The sequence below is a fragment of the Jaculus jaculus genome, chromosome 9, assembly GCF_020740685.1.
Source record: "Jaculus jaculus isolate mJacJac1 chromosome 9, mJacJac1.mat.Y.cur, whole genome shotgun sequence".
Taxonomy (NCBI): domain Eukaryota; kingdom Metazoa; phylum Chordata; class Mammalia; order Rodentia; family Dipodidae; genus Jaculus; species Jaculus jaculus.
Window position 1 is genome coordinate 89,366,755 of NC_059110.1, and position 13,851 is coordinate 89,380,605.

General features: G+C 45.3%; 1 protein-coding gene across 4 annotated transcripts; it reads right to left on the reverse strand.

The window, feature by feature from the left end:
- Window positions 1-130: 130 nt before the first annotated feature.
- Tefm (transcription elongation factor, mitochondrial) lies at window positions 131-6,360 on the reverse strand. 4 transcript variants are annotated; one of them, XM_045158936.1, is made up of 5 exons: window positions 6,245-6,360; window positions 5,795-5,881; window positions 4,298-4,758; window positions 1,439-1,588; window positions 131-745 (listed from the first exon to the last, which is right to left on the reverse strand). In XM_045158936.1, exons 1-5 carry the CDS (start codon window positions 6,285-6,287, stop codon window positions 311-313), a joined length of 1,176 nt encoding a protein of 391 aa, XP_045014871.1. In that variant the 5' UTR covers window positions 6,288-6,360; the 3' UTR covers window positions 131-310. The 4 variants fall into 4 exon arrangements, with proteins under 4 accessions (XP_045014871.1, XP_045014870.1, XP_004664555.1 ...); XM_045158935.1 differs by having other exon boundaries at window positions 4,298-4,770; XM_004664498.2 differs by lacking the exon at window positions 5,795-5,881 and having other exon boundaries at window positions 6,245-6,340.
- Between the last annotated feature and the right edge of the window lie 7,491 nt (window positions 6,361-13,851).

The window sequence follows — 13,851 nt, forward strand, 5'->3', positions numbered from 1 at the left end:
GATCACTGTGAATTTGAGGCCACCCTGAGCCTACATAGTGAATTCCAGGTCAGCCTGAGCCAGAGTGAGACCCTACCTCGAAAAAACAAAACAAAACAACAACAACAAAAAAAAACATTTTAAAAAGGCATAGAATTCCACAAAATATTTATTGATTTGATCTCAGCCCACAGTTTGGCTTTATAAACATAGAAAATACACTTGCAACATGCTTTCTTCACGATTTACATGAGTGATTACAACAGGTGGCTTTACAACTCTAGGACTAATAAATTAATGTAACATTAGAGCCGAGTGTGTTAACATCAGTTTAATGCTCAGTGTCAAACACTGCTAATTCATAAAAAGCAATAGCTTGTAGCAATGAATCATACAGTTCTTCAATCCTCTGTGTGTCTGCAGAAAACATCTGTCTGTAGCGCACAATTTTATCTGGTGGGAAGAACACCCGAGGCTCGGCCTTCAGTACAGACTGAGAGAGGAGCTGATTCACTATTTCTTTCCCGCTTGTCCTAGTATCACCAATCATCAGGTTAAAGTGCTTGCCCACAGTATTTCTGTTCATGCTCAGCACCTGATGCTGGCCATCCTGAGCAAAAGTTGTATTTAATAAGGCATACAGCATGGCTTCTGTGATATGGAAATGTAACAGTATAGGAAACAGAGATGACTTCTGAATGGAAAGTCCTGTTTTTTCCAGAACATAGAAATCTGCTCCAGGCATCTTTGAAATGATGGAAGAAATCTAAAAAAGAAGAAGAATGGGCTGGGAGGATTGCTGGGTGCTTGCTTGCAAAGCTTACCTGCCTGGATTTGATTCCCAAAGCAACCACCTAAGCTGGACCCAAAAAGTGGCACAGTGTCTGGTGTTTGCTGTGGCAAGAGGTCCTGAAATGCTCACATACATACATACATGCAAATAAAAAGAATGTAAAACAAGAGCTGGGTGCGTGGTGGTGCACGCCTTTAATCCCAGCACTCGAGAGGCAGAGGTAGGAGGATCGCAGTGAGTTCGAGGCCACCTTGAGAATACATAATGACTTCCAGGTCAGCCTGGGCTAGAGTGAAACCCCACCTTGAAAGTTAGAGATGATGATCTACAACATTTAGAACATCCTGTGTCCTCATCTTCCCACAATCTGCCTTTGATATGGAGGACCTTTTTTGTTGTTGTTTGTTTGATTTTTCAAGGTAGGGTCTCACTCTAGCCCAAGCTGACCTGGAACTCACAATGTAGTCTCAGGGTGGCTTCGAACTCATGGCAATCCTCCTACCTCTGCCTCCCAAGTGCTGGGATTAAAGGCGTGCGCCACCGTAGGCCTTTCTTTAACAATACCAGGAGAAAGTAGGTACTAGCAGATGAAAGTACACACGGAAACGTGTAGAAACAGAAAAGGAGGTATACAAGGGCAGGAATTTGAAGGTGCCTCTGCCTTACCTCTTCCAAGTAGACTGATGATGTGTATGTTTTATTCAGTAATTTCCAACACTCAATTTTCTGCCAGTCCAGCACTGTCAATTTACGATCGAGGTGAGCCCATGCAATTCTTCGAGTGCCAAAAACAATAGATACGATACTATTAACTGCCTAGAGGAAAAAGACTGGTTTAACTGTAAGCGTAAACATTTTTTTTTTAATTTTTATTTATTTATTTATTTGAGAGCGACAGACACAGAGAGAAAGACAGATAGAGGGAGAGAGAGAGAGAATGGGCGCGCCAGGGCTTCCAGCCTCTGCAAACGAACTCCAGACGCATGCGCCCCCTTGTGCATCTGGCTAACGTGGGACCTGGGGAACCGAGCCTCGAACCGGGGTCCTTAGGCTTCACGGGCAAGCGCTTAACCGCTAAACCATCTCTCCAGCCCAAGCGTAAACATTTTTTAGACATGAAACCTAACCTACAAACTCAGAATGTCTGAGTAGTTTATGTAAAGTAGATCTCCCCCCCCTCCCGCCCCACTGAGGTAGGGTCTCACTCTAGCTCTAGCTCAGGCTGACCTGGAATTCACTATGTAGTCTCAGGGTAGCCTTGAACTTGTGGAGATCCTCCTACCTCTGCCTCCCGAGTGCTGGGATTAAAGGCATGTGCCACCATACCTGGCTGTAAAATGAATTTATAAACAGTTTATAAGCTTAGTATTGCCAGGGACTACATATACCAGACACTGAGCGACAAAACAGTAATGTAACTACAATTTAAGAAATGAGCTACTAGAGCTAGAGAGATGGCTCAGCATTTAAGGTGTTTGCCTGCAAAGCCTAATGACCAGCACCCACATAAGCCAGATGCACAAGGTGGTGCCTCATCTGCAGTTCACTGCAGCAGCTGGAGGCCCTGGTGTGCCCATTCTGTCTTCTATCTCTCTGCTTGCAAATAAATATTTTTTAAAAAGAGACCAGGTGTGGTGGTGCACGCCTTTAATCCCAACACTTGTGAGGCCAAGGTAGGAGGACTACCATGAGTTCAAGGCCACCCAGACTACATAGTGAATTCCAGGAGAGCCTGGCCTAGAGCAAGACCCTACCTCGGGGGGGTGGGAGGAGTTAAGGCCTGGCGAAATGGCTCAGCAGTTAAAGGTGCTGCTTGCAGAGCCTGCTGGGCCAGGTTTGCTTCCCCAGTACCTATGTAAAGCCAGATGCACAATGTGGCACAGCCTTTCAGGGTGTTTTTTTTTTTTTTTTTTTTAGCTTTTAACAAAATGTGAGCTGGAGAGATGGCTTAGCAAACAGTTAAGGCACTTGCCTGGGAACCCTAAGGACACAGATTCAATTTCCCAGTAACCATTTAAGCCAAAAGCACAAGGTGGCACATGTGTCTGGAGTTATTTGCAGTGGCTGGAGGGCCTGGCATGCATACTCTCAATATATCTGCCTCCCTCCCTCTCTCTCTCTCTCAGATAAGTAAATAAATATTTAAAATAATAAATAAACTGAATCCCAGCACTTAGGAGGCAGAGGTAGGAGGACTACAGTGAGTTTGAGGCCACCCTGAGACTATGGAGTGAGTTCTAGGTGACCCTGGGCTAGAAGGTGACCCTAACTTGAAAAATAAATAAAAATAAACCTTGCACAGACCTACCTTTTTGTTGCTGTAGTTCTGAGGAGAGTCTCACTCTAGCCCAAGCTGACCTTAAACCCACCTCAGCCTCCCAAGTGTTGGGATTATAGGTGTCAGGTACCATACCCAGCTGCCATAACATTTTTAAAAATATTTTTATTCATTCATTTGCAAGCAAAGAGAGAGAGAGAAACAGAATGAGACAGAATGGAGACAAGGCCTCTAGCCACTGCAAATGAACTCCAGATGCATGTGCTTTTTGTGCATCTGGCTTCATGTGGGTATTGGGAATTGAACCTAGGTCCTTTGGCTTTGTGGGCAAGTGCCTTAACCACTAAGCCATCTCTGCAACCCCAGAACATTCTTTTTTTTTAAGATTCATTTTTATTTATTAGAGACAGAGAGAGAGTGTGTGTGAGAGAATGTGAGCGGCAGGCTTCTAAGCCACTGCAAACGAACTCCACATGCACGCACCACCACGTGCATCTGGCTTACGTGGGACCTGAAGAATCGAACGCAGGTCCTTAGGCTTCACAGGCAAGTGCCTTAACCGCTAAGCCATCTCTCCAGCCACCATTCCCAACCCAGAACATTCTTAACATGAATATTCTCTCTAGGAAACCCCCCTCTTCCAACCAAATTTTCTTTTTTTCTTGTACATTTGTGGGGTATGGTGTGTGTGAAGATGTGTGGGCTCTGTGTGACTGCATGAAGAGACCAGAGGAGGTGTAGTGTCCTCTTGGTCACCTGCTTTTGCTCCTTTACAGTTTCTCACTGAACCTGGAACTGCCACTTTCAGTCCAGCTGGCTGACCAAAGAGTCTCAGCTATCTGCTCTCCCCCAGGACTGAAGTTACAGCTGTGGGTGGCCACACCCAGCTGTTCATGTGGCTGCTGGGGCTCAAACTGAGCACAAATTGGGCTCTCGTGCTCATGTAGCAAGCATTCTGACTCACGGAGCTATCCTCCCGGCCCATTTTCTCTCTTCAAGATCCAAACTGAGTTTTTCAGGAAACTGTTCCTGAATCATAGCTTACAGTAGTCCTTCCTCTCACTTGTCAGCTTACTGTCTGCACATTGTGTGATGGGGATCACATGCTTTGTACTACAGGTTCTCTGTCTAGATCCCCCAACTAAACCTAAGGAAACTTGTCTTAGTGTCTCCCTGACCCAATGCTCAGAACCGCACTTTACAAAATAAGTTCTTAAGTCTGAGACACACAAAGAAAAAGGGTGTACCTTAAGTCTCTTTCTTTCTATATCTGGTTTGATGAACTTCCCCAGCAGCCGGTTTTCCTGTAATTTTCTTTTTTCCCTTCCAGTCTCTGGACAAAGAATGGTGTTACAAACTTGAAGAGCAGTTTTGTATTGGAACAAGGGCACATTTATCAAACTTTCCAAATTTTCAAATGGCCCAAATTTTTTTCTGTGTTCTACAATATTGATGGACTTTCTCCCACGAAGCAATTTGAAAGCTTCAAGTTCTTTACTAGATGCTGTGTTCAGTACGTGCAAGATGGCAGTCTGCTGTTCTGAAGAGAAGAGCTTGTTGAGTGCACTTCCGGATTCTTTTGCAGTCTCATCACAGACATCAACACTGGGAATCGTTTTATCAGGTGTAGTGGATTTTTTCCGACAGCAGAGATTACTTCCGGCCTGAAGCAGAAATGACTCCAACACTGGAAAGCATCTAGCCCTCCCTGAAAGGAAAACTGAGCAACTTTAAGTTAGGAAATTCAACTTCCTCTTAGTGTTAGTTGCAAGCTTTACCAACTGACCAAAGATTCACCAAGGACATGTAGACTTGCATACAATTTAAGAATACAGACAAGCGTGGTGGCACAAGCCTTTAATCCCAGCACTCTGGAGGCAAAGGTAGGAGGATCGCCATGAGTTCAAGACCACCCTGAGACAACATAGTGAATTCCAGGTCAGCCTGGGCTAGAGCAAGACCCTACCTTGAAATACCAAAAAAATAAAAAATGAAAGAAATATGGAAGCACATCATCATTGAGAATCATCTTTAAAATAGGAGTAGCTGTAGAATGATCCATCTCTATAGTTTTTTGTTTTCTCAAGATAGGTTCTCACTCTAGTCTAAGCTGACCTAAAGCTCACTCTGTAGCCCCAGGACGGGCTTGAACTTATAGCGATCCATCACATCTAGGTCTACGTTTCTTTTTATGGCCAGGCAATAGTAATCCTTAACATTATCCTTTTTTTTTTTTTTTTTTCCATAGTAGGACTTGAGTCCAGGGCCTTCAGCTTACTAGGTTCTATCACTGAGCTACAACCCCAGCCCTTGTTTTTTGTTTGTTTTTCTGATTTTTTAAACTTTGTATTTATTTATTTATTTATTTATTTATTTATTTATTTATTTGAGAGAAAGAGGCAGAGAGATGGAGAGAGAATGGGCATGCCAGGGCTTCCAGCCACTGCAAAGGAACTCCAGACGCATGCACCACCCTGTGTATCTGGCTTACATGGCTCCTGGGGAATCCAACCGAGTTTCTTTGGCTTTGCAGGCAAACGCCTTAACCGCTAAGCCATCTCTCCAGCCCCCTGATTTATTTTTTTTTTTTTTGAAGCAGGGTCTCACTCTAGTTCAAACTGACCTAGAATTTACTCTCTATGGCTTAAACCGCTGAGCCATCTCCTCAGGCCAACTATAATTTTTGTTGTTGTTGGTTTTTCAAGGTAGGGTCTAGCTCTAGCCCGGGCTGACCTGGAATTTACCTGAAATCCCAGCACTTGGGAGATGGGCACTGGAGGACCAGGAGTTCAAAATCATCCTCGGTCTGGAGATTTCAAAGCCAGTGTGGGCTACGAGAAAGAGAAATGTCTTTGAGGATTTAGGGACGGGTTTATTTCCCTCCTTCTACCATGACTATGCTTTTGCAAACAGAACAAGTGGAAAGTCATCCTGACATCGCACCCACAGGAAAACAATACAGCCAGAGATAAGCAAACCGCTTCTAGAATCTGAATCCTCTGCCTGCTGCCCAAGTCCAGGGCTGAGCCCCAGGGCCAGCGAGGCACGAAGGCTGCGGTGCTTGCGGGGCCAGAAACACCGGTGAACTCTGCCAAAGCGCCATGCGGGCGATCTGGATACAGCACAGAGAAAGACACTCCTGGACCCACAGGATGATGGCGGTGGGGAATGAATCTTACGTTCCAGCACCCTACCTCCCTCCTTGATGAGACACGTGAGACCCATCTTCCAGGCCATTATCTATTATTTCTCATGGTCCCGTCTTCCTCCACCAACTTCCGGCTCCTGCGTGCTTCTCAGAAAGTGTCCGGGCGAGGCTGTGCTGGTCAGGAAAAAGGTTCCGGCGGAAGCGGCGGTCTGAGGACCAGCTTCCCGGGGAACGTTGCCCGGGACAACCACGGCGCCCGTCTCTGAAAGGAAACGGCTGGGCCAGTTTGAAGTCTTTGGATCTCAGAGAGAGAGAGAAGTCTGGTGGGGTGCTAATCACCGCTTAGAGTTGGAATAGCTAGGAGATACACGAAGTGTTTCCGAAGTATCAGGGGAGGGCGATGTAGAAGATCGCTTTCAGACACGGAGGGCTGATCCATCTCTCCACTTACTGGAGTTGTGTTTAGAACATTGCCAAAGTGACGCTGTTTTCACTTGAAGACCAAGGTGGAAGACAAGGTTTCCTCTATCTCCACAGGCACACCTTGGCAAGCGGGCGATGCACACATGTCTTTTTTTTCGAGGTAGGGTCTCACTCTTGCCCAGGCTGACCTGGATTGGAAGTCACTATGTAGTCTCAGGGTGGCCTTGAACTCACGGTGATACTCCTGCCTCTGCCTCCTGAGTACTGGGATTAAAGGTGTGCGCCACCAGGCCCAGCCGAGGTAGAAAAAATTTCTGTGAATTCAAGGCCACTTTGGACTAAGAGTTTTTCAGGTCAGCCTGGGCTAGAATGAGACCCTGCCTCTAAAATAAAAAGTAAAGTTCTCTTAGGAATGCCAAGAATCTTGTTGGTTTCCACAGAGTTGAAGGATATGAGTTCAAGGACATCCTGAGACTACATAGTGAGTTTCAGGTCAGCCTGGGCTAGAGTGAGGCTCTACCTTGGGGAGAAAAAAAAAAGTGTTGGTGAGGTGGTGCATGACTATAATCCTTGCACTTGGGAAGCTAAAGCAGAAAGATCACAAGTTTGAGTACAGACTGGGCTACATAGACTGACCCTGTTTAAATTTTTTGTTTTGTTTTATTTCTTTTATTTCTTTTTTGTTTGTTTGTTTTTTGAGGTAGAGTCTCACTGTAGCCCAGGCTGACCTGGAATTCACTATGTAGTCTCAGGTTGGCCTTGAACTCACAGTGATCCTTCTACCTCTGCCTCCCTAGTGCTGGAATTAGAGGCGTGTGCCACCATGCCCAGGGAGTCAATGTCATCCTGGGCTACCTCAAAATGTATAACAGGCCTGGTGATGCTCTCAGAGATGGTACAGTTTAGCACTTCCTAACTGCACAAGAGGCAGACAATTTCCCCTCAGAGCCTCAGCTTCCCTATTTGTAAAACAGAGATAATCATACCTGGCTCACAGGACTGCTGCTAGGAGTAATGAGCAATAGGACACAGCTCATACATACTAGAGGTTCAAAAGTGTTAGCTTCCCCATCGACACATCACGTTCTCAGAACTCATGGTTAATGGCCTTGCGAGGAAACACCCTCACCTCGCAGCATTCATTCAGAGCTGTACTTTGACCGAAGGCTGGAGTTGTAGGAGAGAGTCAACCCAAGTACTCATGATTCAACACAAACCAGAATCAGTGCTTTCAAAATGAAAGTCCTCTTCTTCCTCAGAAATTAGCTCCTTCTCGCTTCCCTGTTTTTATTGTCCAGACTCAGCTGTCCCTGGCTCAAGTTAATTAACTAGGGCTAATTCATTAATTAATTATTGAGAGAGGAAGAGGCAGATATATATATAGAGAGAGAGAGAGAGAAAAAAAAATAGGCACACCAGGTCCTCTATCCACCTTGTGCATCTGGCTAATTGAACCTGGGTTCTTAGGCTTCACAGGCAAGCAAGCACCTTAACCATCGAGCCATCTCTGCAGCCCACTGGGTTAATTTTTTAAAATAAATTTTTATTTTCAAGCAGAGAGAGAATGTGTGTGCTATGTGTGCCACTTTGTGCATCTGGGTTTACATGGGTACTGGGGAATTGAACCTGGGTCATTAGGCTTTGCAGGCAAGTGCATTACCCACTGAGCAATCTGTTCAGCCCTTCTTTTTCTTTTTTGGTTTTTCAAGGTAGTCTTGCTGTAGACCAGGCTGCTCTGGAATTCACTATGTAGTCTCAGGGTGGCCTCAAACTCATGGTAATCCTCTTACCTCTGCCTCCTAAGTGCTAGGATTAAAGGTGTGTGCCACCATGCTCAGCTACTCCTTTTTTAAAATTTATTTATATTTATTTATTTGACAGAGAGAGAATGGGTGTGCCAGGGCCTCTAGTAATACAAATGAACTCCAGACAAATGTGCCACCTTGTGCATCTGGCTTGCATAGGTTCTGGAGAATTGAACCTGGGTTCTTTGGCTTTGTGGGCAAGCATCTTAACCACTAAGCTATAACTCTACCCTAATTTTTAAAAATATTTATTTAAGAGAGAGAGAAAGAGGCATATAGAATGGGCACATCAGGGCCTCTAGCCACTGCAACAAATGAAGTCCAGACACGTACCACTTTATGCATCTGAGTTTACATGGGTACTGGGGAATTGAACATGGGTCTTTAGGCTTTGCAGGCAAGTGCCTTAACTACTGAGCCATCTCTCCAATCCTAAAGGACGCTTTTTTTTTTTAATTTTTTTCTTTATTTATTTGACAGTAACAGACAGAGAGAGAAAGAGGCAGAGGGAAAGAGAGAGAGACAATGGGCACGCCAGGGCTTCCAGCCACTGCAAACGAACTCCAGATGCATGCGCCCCCTTGTGCATCTGGCTAACGTGGGTCCTGGGGAATCGTGCCTTGAACCAGGGTCCTTAGGCTTCATAGGCAAGCGCTTAACCACTAAGCCATCTCCCCAGCCCGACACTTTTTTTTTGAGGTAGGGTCTCACTCTAGCTCAGACTGACCTGGAATTCACTATGTAGTCTCAGGGTGGCCTCAAACTCACGGTGATCCTCTTACCTCTGCCACCCAAGTGCTGGGATTGAAGGTATGTGCCACCACACCTGGCCCTAAAGGACTTTTATTTTCCTTTGAAGTAGGGTTTCACTCTAGCTCAGGCTTATTTGGAATTCACTATGTAGATCCAGGGTGGCCTTGAACACACAGCAATCCTCCTACCTGTCTCTCCTGAGTGCTGGGATTAAAGGTGTATGCCACCACACCTGGCAAGAACTCTCTTTAAATGAAAATTATTTGTTTGTGAGTTGGAGACATGGCTTAGCAGTTAAGGCATTTGCCTGCAAAGCCAAAGGATCCTGGTTCGATTCTCCAGGACCCATGTAAGCCAGATGCACAGGGTGGTACATGCGTCTGGAGTTCATTTGCAGTGGCTGGAAACCCTGGCGTGCCATTCTCTCCCTCTCCCTCCCTCTCTTTCTCTCTCAAATAAATAAATAAAATGTTTTTAAAAATTATTTGTTTGAGAGAGACAGAGAGAAAGAGGTAGATAGAGCGTGAGTACGGGTCCTCTGGGACCTCTTGCTATGGCAAATGAACTCCAGACACGTGTGTCACTTAGTGCATCTGGGTTTATATGGGTACTAGGGAATGGAACCTGGGATATCAAGCTTTACAAGTATGTACCTTTAACTGCTGAGCCACCTCTCCAACCCCAGGACTTTTTTTTTTTTTTTTTTCTGTGCTGGGAGTCCACTGTTTCTTTGTAAGAGGGTCTCACTTTGTAGGCCAACCTGAAACTCAAAATCCTCCAATCTCAGCCTCTCGAAGGTTGAGACTATAAGTGTGTGGCTAGGAGCTTGGGATTCTTTTTTTTTGGTTTTTAATATGAATGCCTTTTTTTTTTAATTTTAATTTATTAGTTTTCTTTTCAGCAAATACAGGCAGTTTGGTACCATTGTTTAGGCTCATCTATGATCTACCCCCTCCCATTGGACCCTCCTTGTTGATGTAAATGGGTCGTGCATTGTGGAGTTAGCCCCCAGTTATTGGTATGATAAATGTCTCTGCAAATCATGACCCAACATGTGACTCTGACATTCTTTCCGCCCCCTCTTCCGCAAAATTTCCCTGAGCCATGTTGGGTTCATTTTTGGTCTGCTTCACTGCTGAGGTGTAGGGGGCGAGCTTGGGATTCTTGAATGCAGTTTTAAAAATCTATTCCTGCCAGTCCTGGTGGAACAGGTTTGTGAATCCAGTTTCTCAGGAGGCTGAGGCAAGATTTCAAGTTAAAGCTGGGTGTGGTGGCGCATACCTTTAATCTCAGCACTTGGGAGGCAGACATAAAAGAATTACTATGAGTTTGAGGCCACCCTGAGACTTCATAGTGAATTCCAAGTCAGCCTGAGCTAGAGTGAGAACCTACCTCGACCCCCCCCAAAAAAAGATGTCAAGTTCAGTGCCTATCTGGGAGATAGAACAAGTTCAAAGCCAACCTGGGCAATTTAGTGAGACCTTATCTCAAAATTTTAAAGGATATTAATAGAATAAAAAAGAAATGTGGTGTAGCTCAGTGAAAGCACTTGCTTAGCACGTGAGGCCTGTGTTCAGTCCCCAATACCACACAAAAAGGTCTGATTCTGCCAGTGTAGTGGCACACGTCTTTAATCCCAGCACTTGGGAGGCAGAGGTAGGAGGATTGCCATGAGTTCGAAGCCACCCTGAGACTACATAGGGATTTCCGGGCTAGAGTGAGACCCTACCTCAAAAAAAAAAATGGGGGGGGGGCTGGCAGGGGCTGGAGAGATGGCTTAGCAGTTAAGCCACATGCCTGCAAAACCTAAGAACCCAGGTTTGATTCTTTAGGTCCCATGTAAGCCAGATGGACATGGTAGTGCATGTGTCTGGAGTTCGTTTCCAGTGCTAGAGGCTCTGGTGTGCCCATTCTCACTCCCCCTTCTCTCTCTAATAAATAAGTAAAAATAAACTTAAAAAAAAGTCTGATTCTATAAGGCAACCCTCCCCATCCCTGATTCCATCATGTTCACATTTCCAATCAATGTCACTGTTATCATTCCCAGAGTAACTCTGACTCACTCAGTACTAGGTGATGGTATCAACTGTGAGCCATGATCTTGTGTCTACTCAGGACTTGATTTTTTGTCTCTTCAGATCTCACAACTAAGATTTTCAGGTCTCTGGGTCTCTGTTGGGTCATCACGTTTCGTTCCGAATGTCCACTTTGTGTGTGGAGGTCAGAGCTCAGCCTCAGCTGTTGGTCTTCCCCTTCCACTTTGTTTGAGACAGTGCCCCTCATTTACTGCTGACCTGTGAGCTTCCGGGGATTCTCCTGTCTCCACTTCCCATCTTGCCACAGAAGCGCTGGCTGCATCGTCCCTCACGCTACCACATCCAGCTTTACAAGGGGCCTGGGAACCTGAACTCAGGTTCTCAGGCTTGCACACCAAATGCTTTTTCCACAAAGCAATCTCCTCTGCAGTTTTTCATTTTTTGAGACAGGGTCACACCATAGCACAGGCTGTCCTGAAACTCACTATATAGCCTAGACTGGACTCAAATTCATCGCTCTCCTCCTGCCTGAGCCTTTCAAGTGTAGAATACACATTTTCCTAAGCTGAATTGCCTGAATAATGATGGTATAAATTCCACTGATTGAACCACACTGTCTTTGAAATTTGTGGCAAAATTTAAATAACGTTAAACTCACCATTTTAAAAAATACTTTATTTATTTACTTATTTGTGAGAGGGAGGGAGGAAAAAAGAGAGAGGAAGAGGCAGATAGAGAGAGAATGGGTGCACCAGGGCCTCCAACCACTGCAAACAAACTCTAGACACATATGCTACCTTGTGCATCTGGCTTACATAGGTACTGGGGAATCGAACCTTGGTCCTTAGGCTTTGCAGGCAAGCGCCTTAACTGCTTAGCCATCTCTCCAGTCCATAAACTAGCCATTTTAACAGTGTTAGTGTACAATTGTACAACATTTAGTACAGTTGCAATGTTGTGCACGCAACCCCATTCTCTGGTTCCAGATATTCAAAAAGGAAAGAAAAAGAGAAAAGATTGTTCAGCAGTTAAGGTGCTTGCCTGCAAAGCCTAATGACACGCAAAGTGGTACATGCATCTGGAGTTCGTTTGCAGTGGCTGGAGGCCATGGCACACCCATTTTTTCTGTCTCTCTTCTCTCCACTAACAATTTTTTTTAAAAAAAAAAGATAAAGATGGGGCTGGAGAGATGGCTTAGCGGTTAAGCGCTTGCCTGTGAAGCCTAAGGACCCCGGTTCGAGGCTCAGTTCCCCAGGTCCCACGTTAGCCAGATGCACAAGGGGGCGCACGCGTCTGGAGTTCGTTTGCAGAGGCTGGAAGCCCTGGCGCGCCCATTTTCTCTCTCTCTCCCTCTATGTCTTTCTCTCTGTGTCTGTCGCTTTCAAATAAATAAAAGTTAAAAAAAACATTTAAAAAAAAAAAGATAAAGATGGAAAAAGGAATGGTTGCACCAGGCTCAGCAGCGCATAATATACCTTAGGAGACTGAGGGAGGACGATCTCAAGTTTGAAGTTTGCCTGGGCTACATAAAGAGACTCTGGAAGAGAAAGGGGGAAGATGAGAAGGAGGAAGAATTGGCCCCAGCGACAATCATTATAGCATATGGAGAACATCAAAACATTGAAGCTGGGTGCGATATGATGGCACATATCTGTAATTCCAGCACTTAGGATTAATTTACTTAACCTGTCTTTGGGCCATAGTGGTCTTCTCTATAACATGGGCCTGAAACTATTCATCTCAGGGTCGTGACAAAGATAAAATAGGACCCTGCATGTTGGTGTCTGAATAGTGATCATCATTGTGAATGGTATTTTCTTCCTTCTTTACTGTTTTCCCCAAATTTCCTGTAATTATAGTTATCTTAGTAAAACTAATAGACATCGTTATTTAAATTCACAAGAGGGTCATGCTTTCTGTTCTCTGGGGATCTGGAGCCTGTCCCTGGGAATGTGGTAAAAGGCTTTCTTCCAGCTCTGCTACAGCCTGCCTCAGCTGGATGGCAGTGGTCTGAGAACAGAACTGGATATCTGTGTCCCAAGGGACCCAGGAGCTTGATTTACAGAGGACATTCTGTCCCATGGCCCTGGCTCCTCCTTCACCTCCGCAGATGCTGTCAGAGCTCAGCACACCAGAGAGGCTGCCTCAACCTACCCTGGCCCTCACCTCTTGGATCAGGGTTCTCTGTGTCTGGCTGAGTCATCACAGCCTCTAGCAGTGCTCTTCCTTTGGGAGTACCTTCTGATTTCTTCCCTCTTTCTTTCTCTTCCTCTCCCTTCCTTCCCCCTCTTCCCCCTTTCCTTTTCTTTCTTTATCATTTTCTCTTTTCTTTCTTCCTCTCCTCTCTCTTTTTTTCTTTCCTTTTTTCCAGGGTAGGGTCTTGTTCTACCCCTGACTGACCTGGAATTCACTATGTATTCTCAGGCTGGCCTCACACTCACAGTGATCCTCCTACCTCAACCTCTGGAGTTCTGGGATTAAAGGTGTGGGCCACCCAGGTTCATTTTTCTCTTTCTTTTCTTAAAAAAAAAAAAAAATTGTTGGGCTGGAGAGATGGCTTAGCGGTTAAGCGCTTGCCTGTGAAGCCTAAGGACCCCGGTTCGAGGCTCGGTTCCCCAGGTCCCACGTTAGCCAGA

Coding starts and splice junctions, on each gene's coding strand:
- Tefm (XM_045158935.1), bottom strand. CDS start 6,287: ATGGCCTGGAAGATGGGTCTCACGTGTCTCATCAAGGAGGGAG. Junction 5,882..6,244: donor GTGTCTCATCAAGGAGGGAG/GTAGGGTGCTGG, acceptor TCTTTCTCGTAG/CCCACACTGGCTTTGAAATC. Junction 746..1,438: donor CATCAGTCTACTTGGAAGAG/GTAAGGCAGAGG, acceptor CTTCTTTTTTAG/ATTTCTTCCATCATTTCAAA.